A 14,060-nucleotide genomic window follows, 5' to 3' on the forward strand; every position below is an offset into this window, starting at 1 on the left:
CAGAACCGTGCTAGAATAGAGAACCAGAGGAACAGGCAAAGGCAGAGTCAGGAATGCAGGGGTAAAGCCGAAAGATCTAAAACAAACAAGAAGAGTCTTTCCAGAAGCAGAGTCAGGAGTGCACAGGTCAAGCTGGGAGGTCCAATATGAGCCAAAGGTCAGACAATCCGGGTCACAAGCCAAAAGGAAGTCAGTATGCAGAGATGAGAAATTCTGGAGCTAGAGGCAAGGTGAACCTTAATATTCTGGCCCAGAATGGCGCCAGAGGATCCCTTAAATAGATGCAGAGGAGATGTCATTGTTGGCAGGGAGATCGGCGGTCATAATCTGCTGACCGTCATCAGGAAGGCGGGGAGATGCGTCCTGTTGCCTAGCAATGGAGACACGTGACATGCGCATGCGCCGGTGCCCGCTGGCCAGAAGACTAGACGCGTCACGTTGCTAGGTGACGGCACGCGATTGTTCAGAAAAGAAGGGTGCCCGTCCCTGGCACCTCCTGAATGTGCGGGGACGGCGCCTGATATTGTGCAGATGCACTCACACTTGCCTGCTGCATTCCTGAGCAAGTTCTGCCCTGGTGGTGTCCCGATCCCGCAACTGAATTAACTTTAGGAGATGATCCTGGTGCTTTTTGGACGTTCTTAGGCGCCCTGAAGCCTTCTTCACAACTATTTAACCTCTCTCCTTGAAGTTCCTGATGATCCAATAAATGGTTGATTTAGGTGCAATCTTACTAGCACCAATATCCTTGCCTGTGAAGCCCTTTTTGTGCAAAGCAATGATGACTGCACATGTTTCCTTGCAGGTAACCATGGTTAACAGAGAAAAAACAATGATTTCAAGCACCACCCTGCTTTTAAAGCTTCCAGTCTGTTATTCTAACTAAATCAGCATGACAGAGTGATCTCCAGCCTTGTCCTCGTCACCACTCTCACCTGTGTTAATGAAAGAATCACTGACCTGATATCAGCTGGTCCTTTTGTGGCAGTACTGAAATGCAGTGGAAATGTTGTTTTTGGGATATAGTTCATTTGCATGGCAAAGAGGGACTTTGAAATTAATTGCAATTCATCTAATCACTCTTCATGACATTCTGGAGTATATGCAAATTGCCATCATAAAAACTGAGGCAGCTGACTTTGTAAAAAAATAATATTTGTGTCATTCTCAAAACTTTTGGCCATGACTGCATACAAATCTATTTAGGTAAAAAAGGTCTAACAATAAACAACTATGTGCATAAAAAAGTACCTAATAGCCACACGTTTCCATGTGGCCTTGTGTGTCCTTGTCTCTGGGTTAATGCACCACATGTCTTATTGCCTGAAGACAAAAGAATTGTGGGTGCTTCCCGGCCATTTAGCAACCAGGCATCAAATTTGGAGAGATGCATCACATATAGCCTGAACATTTATCGAGTGGAAATGTTTTCTATTACAAAAGATTTCCACTCAATGGGATCAGGACTATATGTTTACCATCTAGTGTCCTTATAACATGCAGAGAGCTGCCTATGGTGGAAAACTGACGCTTTATGGGTACAAAGGTCTCCTCATCGAGTGGCAGATGTAAAAATTGATGGATGCATGACAGAAAGGCCTGCAACACTACCTTCAGCACACAACTAAAGGTGGACTGGGACAATCCTGCTACATCACCCACTGTAGTCTGGAATGACCCAGATGCACATAAGGGTAACACCGTCAAGTGCTTGGTCAGCAGTGGGATTGCTGTAGGGATGTTGCGCAGAGGTTCTAGGTCACTTTGCACAATATGCAGAGAGTCCATAATGACATGATGTGGAAGTTGATAGTGATGGACTGCCTTAGCGTCTGACATTCCAAAGAGGCTGTCCCATGACCTTAAGATATGCTCCCTGGGCCGGTGACGTTGTACCAGTTGCTGGTTTCGGCGTGGATGACATCTGTCGTCCTCCAAATTGATTGCTCCTGCAATCATTGGCTAAATGTGAGAAAGATGGTGGGAAAAAACTAAATAAAAAAATGCCTTATGCACAGTTTGTTGGGTTCCTTAGAAATGACACAGTACAGAAAAAAACTACAGCTACCAGAGCTTCTTCCAGTTTTTAAGAGTCTGATTTAAAAAAAAAAGTAAATGTAAACTAAAAAAAGATTTACTTACAATGCAGTATAAAAAGTGTGAAATGTTAACTTTAACTAAACTTTACTATTAGAAACAAAACCATTATGCTAATATATGCAAGCACGTATATACATTTCTAAAAATATATTGCAATGCAAATGTCTGCAAATGCTTGGGAAGGGTCAAAAAGACAATTTAATACATCTGCACTTGTTGGTGGATGTGCCCTCATACAGGAATTTGGTCCTCTTGATCATTAACTCCATCTGCGAACAATTGTCTAAGGACCACTGGACTTTCTTTCTCTGTTGCCCTCTACCTGATGAGTGCGCCCCATCCAATAAGTTGATCTCTCATATCATAGCGGCTACAAAATCTTTGATAGCCAATCTCTGAAAGAACCTTGACCTCCCTTCTATGCAGGCCCTCCAGAACTATGTCTGGTATGTCGCAAGTATGAAAAGCATCACCTATTACTAGAGATGCTCACTGACCCCCGTGTTTTGGTTTTTGTTTTGGATCTGGATTACCTTTGTGTTTTGGCAAAACCGCCCTTGTGTGTTTTGGTTTTGGTTTTGTTTGGTTTTGTTTTGCAATTTGTTAAAAAATTTAATTTTTTGGGGCTAAAATAACAATTCAGTGCTCCACCTGTTTCTTGGATAAGTGAGGTAATTTTACAGCTAATAAATGTCAACGAGCGCTGCCCTTCCCCCCCCCCCCCTGGATGTGTGCTTTTATCAGACACAGACCAATCCAGGGTGCCAGACAACATATTAAAAAGAGCTATTGAAATCCATAGCAAAAAAGGTAGTTGGGTGTCTAACTGTATATTACACCCTACACTTATAGTTAAAAAATCACCCTGCAAAGACTGGACAATAAAATAGAAATGCCCAAAGCAGATGTTCTGTTTGGTTCTAGGGGCCTGATTCATTAAGGATCTTAAATGAAGAGGTATCTTATTTCAGTCTCCTGGACAAAACCATGTTACATTGCAAGGGGTGCAAACTAGATTTCTGTTTTGCACATAAGTTAAATACTGATTGTTTTTTTCATGTAGCACACAAATATCAACTTTAAATTTCAGTGTACAAATAAACTATCAAATATTTGTGTGTTACATGAAAAAAAACAGTCAGTATTTAACTTATGTGCAAAACAGAAATCTAGTTTGCACCCCTTGCATGGTAACATGGTTTTGTCCAGGAGACTAAAATAAGATACCTCTTTATTTAAGATCCTTAATGAATCAGACCCTAGATTATTCCCAGACATTAAAATTTAAATAGAAAAAGAAGCAGCCTGCAAAGTATGTACAATAAAATAGACATGCCCAAAGCAGATTTTCTGTTTGGGTGTATATTATTCCCAAACCTTATTAGTGCAAATTATGAAAAATACTGTTTATTCCCTGCTAGGCCCTCCTTAATTCTACAGCTACACACACCAATCCAGGGTGGCAGGCAACATTCTAAAAAGAGCTATTGACATTCATAGCAAAAAAGGCAGTTGGGTGTCTGCCTGTATTTTACACCCTACATTTATAGTTAAATAGAGAAAGAAGCAGCCTGCAAAGACTGTACCACAAATAGAAATGCCCAAATTAGATTTTCTGTTTGGGTCTAGATTACACCCAACACTTATAGTGAAATTGACAAAACAGCAGCCTGCAAAGACTGTACGTAAAATAGAAATGCCCCAGTATGAAAAGGGACTGTTTGACATTTCCATATCAATTAACTCTTGAAAATAATCCTCCACCATCCTTTGCATGTTAATAGTAGGATTGGTTGGAGTTATGGGCAAGGTCACACATTGTTTGGTAAAATCTTTCAAACCAGCCCAGATGTCAAACTGTTGTGGTCTGCCACCTGTGTCATCCCTGCTTCTGTTTGGAAAGTGCAATTTCGTGCCAGAACCTCATGTGCCAGAACTGCTGCCACTGGTGCCACTCTTCTGTTCATTCACTTTGCATTTTGTTAATTGATAAAAAATAAACTACTAACACTTCTAATTTTGAAAGCACTCTTACTTTGCAGCATTTTTCCACACCTGCCTAAAACTTTTGCACAGTATTGTAAATTCATGCTGGAACATATGTCTTAATTTGACATATCAAATTTGTACTTTTTATTCTACTCTCTAAATGCACAGTAAAAATGCTCATGGATGGTGAAAATGGTATCCCACCTAAAGTATAGGCTGACACAATTATTTGTACCGTGTGTAGCAGTGGGAGTTGTAGCAGTCAGGTTATTTCACAGAAGAGAGAATCCTCTACAAACTTTGCACTCCCCTCCCTCTGCAGCTAATTTAAATATCTTTTCTCAAAACATAAAATTGTTTGTACAATATGAGGTGCCTTCTAATGCCTAATTCACATGTAGTTAAGAGCACCCTGATTAATCTAACTGCTTTTATCGAAGACAAACTTTTTCACCTGCATAATCCACCACTATTTTGGCCTGATAATCCATGGCAATTTGTATATACACAGGTACAAAAGATCAAAAACAGGCACGTGATATCACAAAACACATTTGAGATGCAGGCCTGCATTTTTGCAACTTTCTAAATTACTCTTCATATGAAACCAAATATTAAGCATGGAAATTTACATATAAACTTTTGGAAAGCACATGACACAAAACCATTAGCTACAGAATATTTTATGAAAAGGGAACACAGAAGAGTGAACAAAACAAAAAGAATAACAATAACATAACAAAAAGAATTCTTTCCACCTTAACATTGACTGAAAAGGGCCATTTTTATTCCTATTCTAAATGATGGTTTGAAATATCTGGAATGCAATGTTGCATTACATGGAAGCACATTAGCATGAAATTCAATTATTTACATAATTGCATGTAAGTACAGTACAAATACATTAGTGTGAAATTTGTTGTGTGCATGTGAACCTAGTTCATTTAAAAAAAATAAAATAAAATAAATCATCTAGTTGTTAGAGCAATGTTTGGTTCAGAAGGCGGTACCATTATCTGAACCACTATGTCTTACAATACCAAGGTCACTCTCCCTGAAGATCTGGGAGACTTTAACTGTCTCTTCACTTTTCTTAATCCTCCATGGAGTCAAATCGTGCTTTATCTATGTGCTCTATTTTCCACTTTCAATGCAGTATATATTTCCTTGAAGAACATATGATGAAATATTCTTCATTAAATGTAAGTGCTTGTCTAAATTCAGTGTCTATCCATTTACATTTTCTTTGATGTCATACATATTTGCTACTGATTAATTATAGTAAATATATATATAAACTGTATCAGATCTCTAATGAATAACACATTGCATTTTAAATTTGTTTAAACAAAGAAATCAAACTTTGGACAAGGGACAGAGTATCATATAGATATTTTACCCTTTGGCAAGGTTTCATATATACAGCAATTTTCCCCTCTGAGTCTTTTTTTTTTCTTGCAGACTGCAAGATTTGCTTTGTCAAATGTTGTAAACTGCCTTCTATACATATAAACTTTAGTGTATTAATGATTGTCAGAAAGTCTTGTTAGAAATAAACTGCAAAAAGTTCAGTATATTTTAGCAGATGACAGGCACTCCATCAGTATTGAAGATCATGCCTGTGGTGGGCTCATAAGTTCCTGCAAGGTAGTATAGGTCTTCACTATCATGGTATTTCTTCGTCCTTAGCATCTGCTCATACTGCTCAAGAGCTACAACCAGACATTTATGGGAAACAGTCTGCACATCATTCTCATCTATGTGAGAGGATTGGTACAATGCACGCTGCAGGAAAATATAAAAAGGATATTGTTACTTGGAAGCTTTTCATTTCTATAATTGTACACTATGGGACTTGTGTAGATTTGGACACATTTCCACACTGAGAGTAAGCAGACAAAGAATCACACATGAAAAAATGCATTTTGCATGCATATGTTTAGTCTGGCGCATGTCAAGATGAATTCAGCTGTATGTTACTTACATATGCGCCAGCCTTATATCAGGAGCAACAAATGTAAATAGTTAAGCCCCACAAAAGCGTAAATAGTGTTAGTAGTAAATGCAAAAGTTATATTACCCTAATAGCATCATCAACATTTATTTATATAGCGCCAGCAAATTCCGTACTATTTTACAATTGAGAATAAACAGTAATAATACAATACTGGGTAATACATACAGACAGAGAGTTAAGAGGGCCCTGCTCATAAGCTTACCCTATTTGTACATAATGGGTCTGATTAATTAAGGAAAAGAAAGCAAAAAAAATGAGTAACTTTGCAACTTGGCAAAACCAAGGTGAAACCCTATATATGCATACCAAAAACAATCTATTTGATATATATAATTAGTGAGCACTTAGTGTAAATCAACCTCTCTAACGTAGTAATAAATCTAAAAAAACACATTCGGGTATATTCAATTACGATTCTCGTCCGCGATTATGCGCGGCCACATGGATCCCGGTACTGCATCATGGATTTCTGTGCGCACCCCAAATCCACGATGTTGCACTACCGTAATGACGCTTTATACGCGCAGCCGCGAATCGTAACTGAATATGCCCCATTGACTCAATGTGTGTAAAAATTACCATACTATGACAGATATTTGTTTAAGGTGTTTGACATTGTATGGAACCTACTGTATCGCTCAATAAACTATATTTATTGACAGATCATAAATTATCAAATGTTGTAATATTTAGTTTGCCCTGTAGCTATATGGGAACACCATATTAATGGTATATTAACTACTTGTTGTGGAATACAATTGCTACTGCAAAATTCTACAGAGGGAATAGGAACTGCCCAAGTATCAAAGACAGCTAATGTACATTGTTACAAATGCAGAATTTGTGTCTATTTAATGTGTATGATCCAGAAATGAATCTGGGCCTGTCATTCCATGTAAAATAACATGGTCAGCTATAATCCTAATACTACCAACAATGTGAGACTCATATTTTTTTTAGGCAATGGGCCAGAAATGCAAGAACATGAGTTTCACATTTTAATCTTCTAAAAGGTGGGAGACACAGGGGGTTCCCCAAGCAGGGTCATCCTCATTTTCTTCTCTGAGATATCCCCAACATAGTAGCCATGTGGTAAAAAGAGGTGGGAGACTGCAGTTATTGACTAGTGCTAAGTGAGGCCAAGTCTTAAGGAGGCCTCTGCCAGTATAATTATGTGTTGTTGACCTATAGAGATTGAAGGAGAAGGTCCAAGACTGCCTAAGGCCCCATTTGGTCTTATTTCTAGTCATCATTAATATTTCAAGGACATGCAGGAGTCAAAAAGTTATAAAGCTTGAAATATTGTAATTAAGCTATCAGTGGCTATAAAAATTGGTCAGAGGGACCTCACCTCCATGAAATCCTTTCTGTGTATAGAGATCTGCGAACAGGAGGTGTTACTTTTACCAAGTTGTTGATTCCCCTTGTGTTAAAAAAAACCAAAAAAAACAAAACAAGATTAGACATTCAAAAAGAAAACAGAATCAAGCTGCATATAATGAAATAAGTAACTTTGCATATCTAAACTGAATAACAAAAAACTTCATACATTATGCGAAAAACAAATAGGCAATGTAAACATCCATAAATAAGCGGTATATTTTTTACCAATAATTTGCTTGGAACAATAACATTTCTGAAGATATTTAGTTAGTATATAAACCAAACATTGTCTTTTATGTTACAGAGCTGTATCTAGAAATTTTAGTACCTGTGGCAAGAGGGAAAACTGACACTCCGTTGCCCTCAACTTTTACCAAATTAACTTAAAATATAAATTACCCAGGAAACCTTAGTGTTGCATTCTGGGCAGTTGACCCTATAGTACAGTCCTACTGAAACATATCACCTTTGACTTTCTTACGCACAGTTTGCTGCTGTTTCCTTGTTATAATTGGTTTATTAGTTATGAAAAGGCATTTTTGGGGTTTTCTGTCATTCTCTATTTCAGATGCAGTGAATATCATTTAAGACCATGTAATTTGTTGCTAATCACATCATTGAGGCTACCGTCCCACTCATTTCACTAGGAAGTGGGCAGAATGTGGGAGGATGGCCTGCTCTCCCGAAATTCAGGAGTCTCCCAGACATTCCAGGAGAGTAGGCAAGTATAATTACTACCCAGCACGCTTTGAGAGGTACAGGCGGGGGAAAGGGCGGGCAAGTGTAGAGCAAGTAAAGTAAAGGCGTATTCACTTACTTGCAACCTATGTAGAGGTTGGGACAGGCGCAGATACACCTGCCAGGAGCCGTATCTCTTGCTGGTATTTGACCCCTGGTGCAAGATAGGTGGTGGTGAGGATTATCAACATGGGCCTTGCAAGTGTTATAAAACAAATAATAAGAAGAATAATAGTACTTAACAACCATTTAGCATCTGACATTATATATGTCAATTGCCATGTAATTTTGTGCATACAATCCAAATATACCTTCAGAAATTTTATATCACGCAAGGTTTCAGAGATATTTTGAAAAATTGAAAATCGAAAACTAAAGTATTTAATAACAGTAAGTACTCAGCAAAACTCCCTTTGTCAATGTGTATGTATACTGATGCTAACGCTTTAATGATTGAGTTTGGCGTTTAGTACAATACTATTGAGTGGTGATTGTTTATTGATTCTTTGAAGAGTAGTCTGAAAGCAGTGCTACTCCATAACGGGAACAAACTCCATACAGTGCCTCTGGCCTATGCAGGGTAAATGAAAGAAACTTATTAAAGTATACTGTTGGAGGAAATCAAGTATGAGGATCATGGATAGATTCTTTGTTTAACTTAAAGGTAGTTGCACTGCTCTTAGGTTTGCAAGGTGGTTTCACAAAGTACTGCTGTTTTCTGTATTTATTGGAGAGCAGAGACACTAAAAAAAGAAGTGACCAGAGAGAAAATCCTATGTTGCTGGAGAGAAAAACGACACTATATTGGTTGAGCCACATAAAATCATTTTACCTCTGCATCACATTAAGTTGGGCCTAATGAAGAATTTCATGAGAGCTCTGGGTAAAGAAGGCCAGGCTTTCAGTTATCCTAAGGAACAGCTTCCGAAATTAAGCGAAGCAAAGCTAAAAGAAGGCATATTTTTAAGCCCCCAAATAAGGAGACTGCTTACGGATTAAATATTTAAAGGCTAAATTGGCGGAAATTGAGTCTGCTGCTTGGTAATCCTTCAAGGTTTCTGTTTGTAGATTCTTTGGGAACAGAAAAGAGGCCAAGTATGTGTCCATTAACTATTGGGCAACTACAAGAATATGATTTGTAGAATGTCACTTTTTCCCTGACAACCTGAGTAGTATATGTGATGAATAGTGGGGACGCTTTCACCAAGATATTCTGAGAATGGAGCTGGGACCCTGCAATGATAGGGGACTACTGCTGGTTCCCCTTTAGAGAGACCAATGAGACACTGCACAAACGGAAAGTGTCAACTACTTGTTTCCCTACTACCTGTTTCTCTAAAGCAAAGTGACTTAACATTTTATCTTTTATTAACAATTACATTACAGCTAATTTTGATTGTTATGAGTTTCTGCAGTTTTTAATTGTTTCTGTAGTTTTATTAGTAATTTATAAATGAATATGATGAGAATATATTAATTCTACAGAGAAATTAATTGAAATTATCACTAATTTTACTTTTTTCATATATAGCTATTACTGCTTTTATTATTTGTGTGTATAAAATAATTGTGATGTTATAGAGATAATCTGAATTTTCCATTGAATTCAGCATCCCTAAATTAGACGAAAACACATATTCACATGCCAGACGCAGAGAATATTTTAACATTTGTTGAAGTGTTTAAAAAAGTGTCTGTCCGCTCCCAAACGTTTTACCAGAACCAGTGCCTTTGGCTGGTAGCGGCAATTTTAGGGGGACAAACAGTGCAGGACTGTGATAGGCTGGGCTGGTGACACTATAAGAAAGTAACCCAGAGCACAGGGTCAGGGTCACCCTGTCACAATTTCAAACAGCCCTAGATCATTCAGCATGGGGCTGAATTTCCATGGGGAATCAGACCCGCAAACAATATGTCCCCCCCCCCCCAGGACAGCACAGTACTGAAAGCACAATGGCTCAACCAATACCCCTGATGCGGTGGGTGTGTGGTAATAAAGAGTTAACTGAGATAAATGTATTTTTTTTTTGTTGCTGCACTACACAGCAAGCCCTGTCAGTACTAAATTGCTTGTGTATGCTGCCGCTTGCAGCACTACAAGCTCCGGCACACCGATGGCTGTCATAGCTTGCTGGCACTTGTAGAACTACAAGCACTAGCATGTCCTGGTATTCAGAGCCTGCTGGGACCTGTAATGCACGTTTAAAAAAGTCAATTGAAATAAAGACACGCATCATGAACAAATCCTTTATTAAAAAAAGACTCTCTGACACAAACCCTTGTCAAAGTCGCATAATTGGATGAACGAAAGTATATTGGTTTAATATTGGTTTGCCGTGCGTATTGCGAAGCGTATGCCACGTGTTACGTGGCGTGGTGCATTCGCACGGTAAAATACGCACGCACACACTCGCATTACAACAGTTAGTTATTTATATATTTTAATATTGGTTCTGTTACACTGTAATTCAGAAGCAGATAGTATTCGGTTTATTATTAGTATATATATATATATATATATATATATATATATATATATATATATAGTGATTATATGTACATTGTAGTGTTATTAAAGGTTTAGGTAATAGGAAAGGTGTCATGCCTGATATCATTGAAGCCCTAATCATCAGCAGCTGTCCGGTGCAGTCGGCGAAGAGATCGCACATTGCATACTTTAGTTGTTGATATTAGAGAGTAAACCTTTGTATGATACTGGCTATGAAAAGGAGCAGACCCCCTGGAGAGAAGACCCCCACCTTTGGATTCCTTAGATTGAATCAACCTATTACCTGTCTGGCCTGGACCCACCCAACGTCTGGACCTATAGAAACAATCTACGTCATCTCTATTGTTCACAATGAAACACTGACTGTATATATATTAGCTGCATCTCACTGGGGCCTCAGTCAACTCTGACACAATATTCTATACAGAATATTGTCCATCGGGTCCCGTGGTTGCGCAGCGTGCGCAAGCGATTGCAGCGGTATGTATGTATTATCTTTTGGTATTGGCTGTGCTGTACTGTACTTTATCATGATATAATAATGTATTGAATTGTTGACTATTTACATCTGCTAAAATAAATCACTTTGTGCTTTGGACACATATACAATTGATTGGGCAATGCTTATTTTAAAACGATAGAATTACTTTAATAATTTGGGGGCTCGTGAGTTAGGAGTTACGTTACCGGCAGGTATGCAACGCTTACGATATTCGGTTCCTCAACAAAGGATGGATTGACGGACGCGTCGCATAAAGCAGGAAAGAACATAATGCGTCTAATACCTGTGGTTCACTGTGTGTTGCGAAACCGAATGTCCGTTGTTGCATAGACTGAAGGAACGCTAATTAGAATCTAGGGACAAGAAAGAAAAATGTTTCTTTTTATTGCCGTTTTACGTTTTAAAGTGTATTGCATTGCTGTGCGTATGTGTACTTCCTGCTGTGCGTACGCGAACTTCCGATAGATTTGCCACGTGGTTGAACAATCGTTCTGATAGTTATTATATGCATAGTATAATTACTTGTGAAAGCCTCTGAGACATTATTACGGTTGTTGGGAACATTCAATTTTCTGCGCAGAAAAGGTGTATAGTGTGCGATTTTGTAACGTAGATACACTGTTATTATTCATTGTACTCAGTTGCTGTCTGTCGAGGCGGATTGCCCAACTGAAGGACGGTATAAAGGGCAGGTATACCGAATGCGAAAACATAGTTTTCGCAAATGCGCTACCAATAGATCGCAAGGTTTGCTAATAATTAGTATTGGTAGGCAGTGCGATCTAACCCCACCGTTAGTGCGCATTGGTGAAGCAGCTAGGAGGAATTATGTTGGAAAGGCTGGTTGATTGTATCGACTTTGTTCTCCCAGTTATAATAAACTCAGCTGATTTTTGTGGTTGAGCCAGGGTATCGAGGAGCTGATAGCCCTTGGGGCCCACAGTGATATTTCTGTATTAGGGATCCTCGCCTAGTGCGAGAAAAGCGAGTGAACGCGGCTAAAGGAAATACGTTCACCGAGCATTATAGATCTCTAGCGGTGAGTATAGCAACAGAGTTGAAATTATATTGCTCAACATGGGTGCTAGGCATACGCTAGAGATTGCCAATTTACTGCCTAAGGAAGGTCCTATTGAATCAGCGAGATTTCTCATGTGTAAGAAATATGGTGCATACGCAACTATGTATTGTGACACGTGGGTCGAAATAACCAAAGATTGTGATAGGCCTTTCCCAACAACAGGGAGTTTTAATGCAGAGGTGCTAAATACCGTAAAAGATAAAGTACGGTTGATTAAGTCAACGAAAGTGAGAAATGCACATAATCATTGTTTAAAATTGTGGCAAATGGAAGGTAACACGTGGCAGAGCAGCGAACGCACAGCGGAAGTGAGTGTAAGGAAAAACACGTTTTCAGCGGAAGTAAGCGTACCGGAAACAAGCATTCCAGAAGTGTGCGTTGCAAAGCGTGGCGAACTGAGCGCAAACACGCCCCCGATAAATTCGGTCGGGGCAGGAAGTACAGCCAATACCAAAAATGTAAAAACTGTAACTAGTAAGTTGTATGTTGTTTTAAGTAACGTTAAAAGTAATGTTTCAGGACAAAGAAGAGGAACGGTCCCACCAGCAGGGGCAGCTGCTGAAAGTGGTGAGAATAATGAAAAGGTTAACACAGGGGGAGACATCCATTGTACTGCAGCAGCAATTTCAGAAACTAGTTTTAGTGATTTGGTAGACTAACATCCTGTCTGCACAGCAGCAGTTCCCAATGGGAAAGCAGACAGGAATAGTGATGTTCCCTTAAAACATGTAGCAAAGCATGATCCATGCACTAGGTCTGAAACATTTTCAATTTTGTCTGATTTCCCTGATCCTAGGAAAGATTTGACCAAATGTCAGCAGTTTATTAGATATTAAAGTATGGGGAGGGGTCATAGTTAGCAAATAGCTAAGGGGAACAGTGGTATGAATACAGCCATTTCCCCATAGAGTCAGAGTCCAATCCAGCTGTCATTTTGTTGTAAAAATCTCCCTTTCTACGTGTATGTTTGTATTCAAACCTTTGTATTCCCATCATTCATTGCTTTCCTATTTCCCATTCTTTACACAAATGCTAGTCTCTCTCCTCTCTCTCTCTCCCTCTCTCTCTCTCTCTCTCTCTCTCTGCTCTGGTAGAGATAAAATCAGACACAGTCTCAACAATGGGGCTAAAACATATTTTTTTTTTTTTACATAAGACAAATTCAGAGATACACACACTAGATTGACATAAGTTACAGAAACAGTCAGGGGTTTTGTTTTCATGTGTATAGAAATTGCTGATTTTTAAGCAGAAAGGTTCTGTTGTGGAAATACGATTCATGTTTTATAGATTGCATATCTGTTTTGTTTTTTTTTGTTTTATGATTCGTGCCTCCTGTACAAAAATGTGCCTTTTTATGGATGCACAAAGGGTGGAGACAGGAGATTGCTAGAGGATAGGCATACAGATATGCATCTCTGTGAAGAACACTGGAGTAGGATTTTTACCACAAGATACGACATAATGTGAAACCCTAGAAAATGTAGAATTTTCATGTTTTATATTTTTCACTGTTAGACAGGCATTTACTGGATACTGTTATATTTGAAGAAAGTGTTATAGAAAGAGACCCCTTTGCCTTTCCCACTTAGTCAAGTAGCTGAATATGAGGTACTGAGAATGACATGTGAGTTGGCAGAGGGAAAATCGATTGATATACATTGGTCTTTAGCATTTTTATAGTCTAGAGGGCGATGTTGAGGTGACTGAGAAATCATTTTATAGCAATACCAGCACATGA

At 38.7% G+C, this 14,060-nt stretch overlaps 1 protein-coding gene across 5 annotated transcripts in view; it reads right to left on the reverse strand.

The window, feature by feature from the left end:
• Window positions 1-4,756: 4,756 nt before the first annotated feature.
• TNRC18 (trinucleotide repeat containing 18) overlaps window positions 4,757-14,060 on the reverse strand; it is a 655,441-nt gene continuing 646,137 nt past the window's right edge. For all 5 annotated transcript variants that reach the window (XM_075179957.1, XM_075179958.1, XM_075179955.1 and 2 more), the window contains 2 exons: window positions 7,458-7,529; window positions 4,757-5,874 (listed from right to left, as the gene is read on the reverse strand). In XM_075179957.1, coding sequence (XP_075036058.1) covers window positions 5,668-5,874; window positions 7,458-7,529 — 279 coding nt within the window. In that variant the 3' untranslated portion in view covers window positions 4,757-5,667. The remainder of the gene's footprint in view (window positions 5,875-7,457; window positions 7,530-14,060) is intronic.

Source organism: Mixophyes fleayi, chromosome 7 (genome assembly GCF_038048845.1).
Source record: "Mixophyes fleayi isolate aMixFle1 chromosome 7, aMixFle1.hap1, whole genome shotgun sequence".
Taxonomy (NCBI): Eukaryota; Metazoa; Chordata; class Amphibia; order Anura; family Limnodynastidae; genus Mixophyes; species Mixophyes fleayi.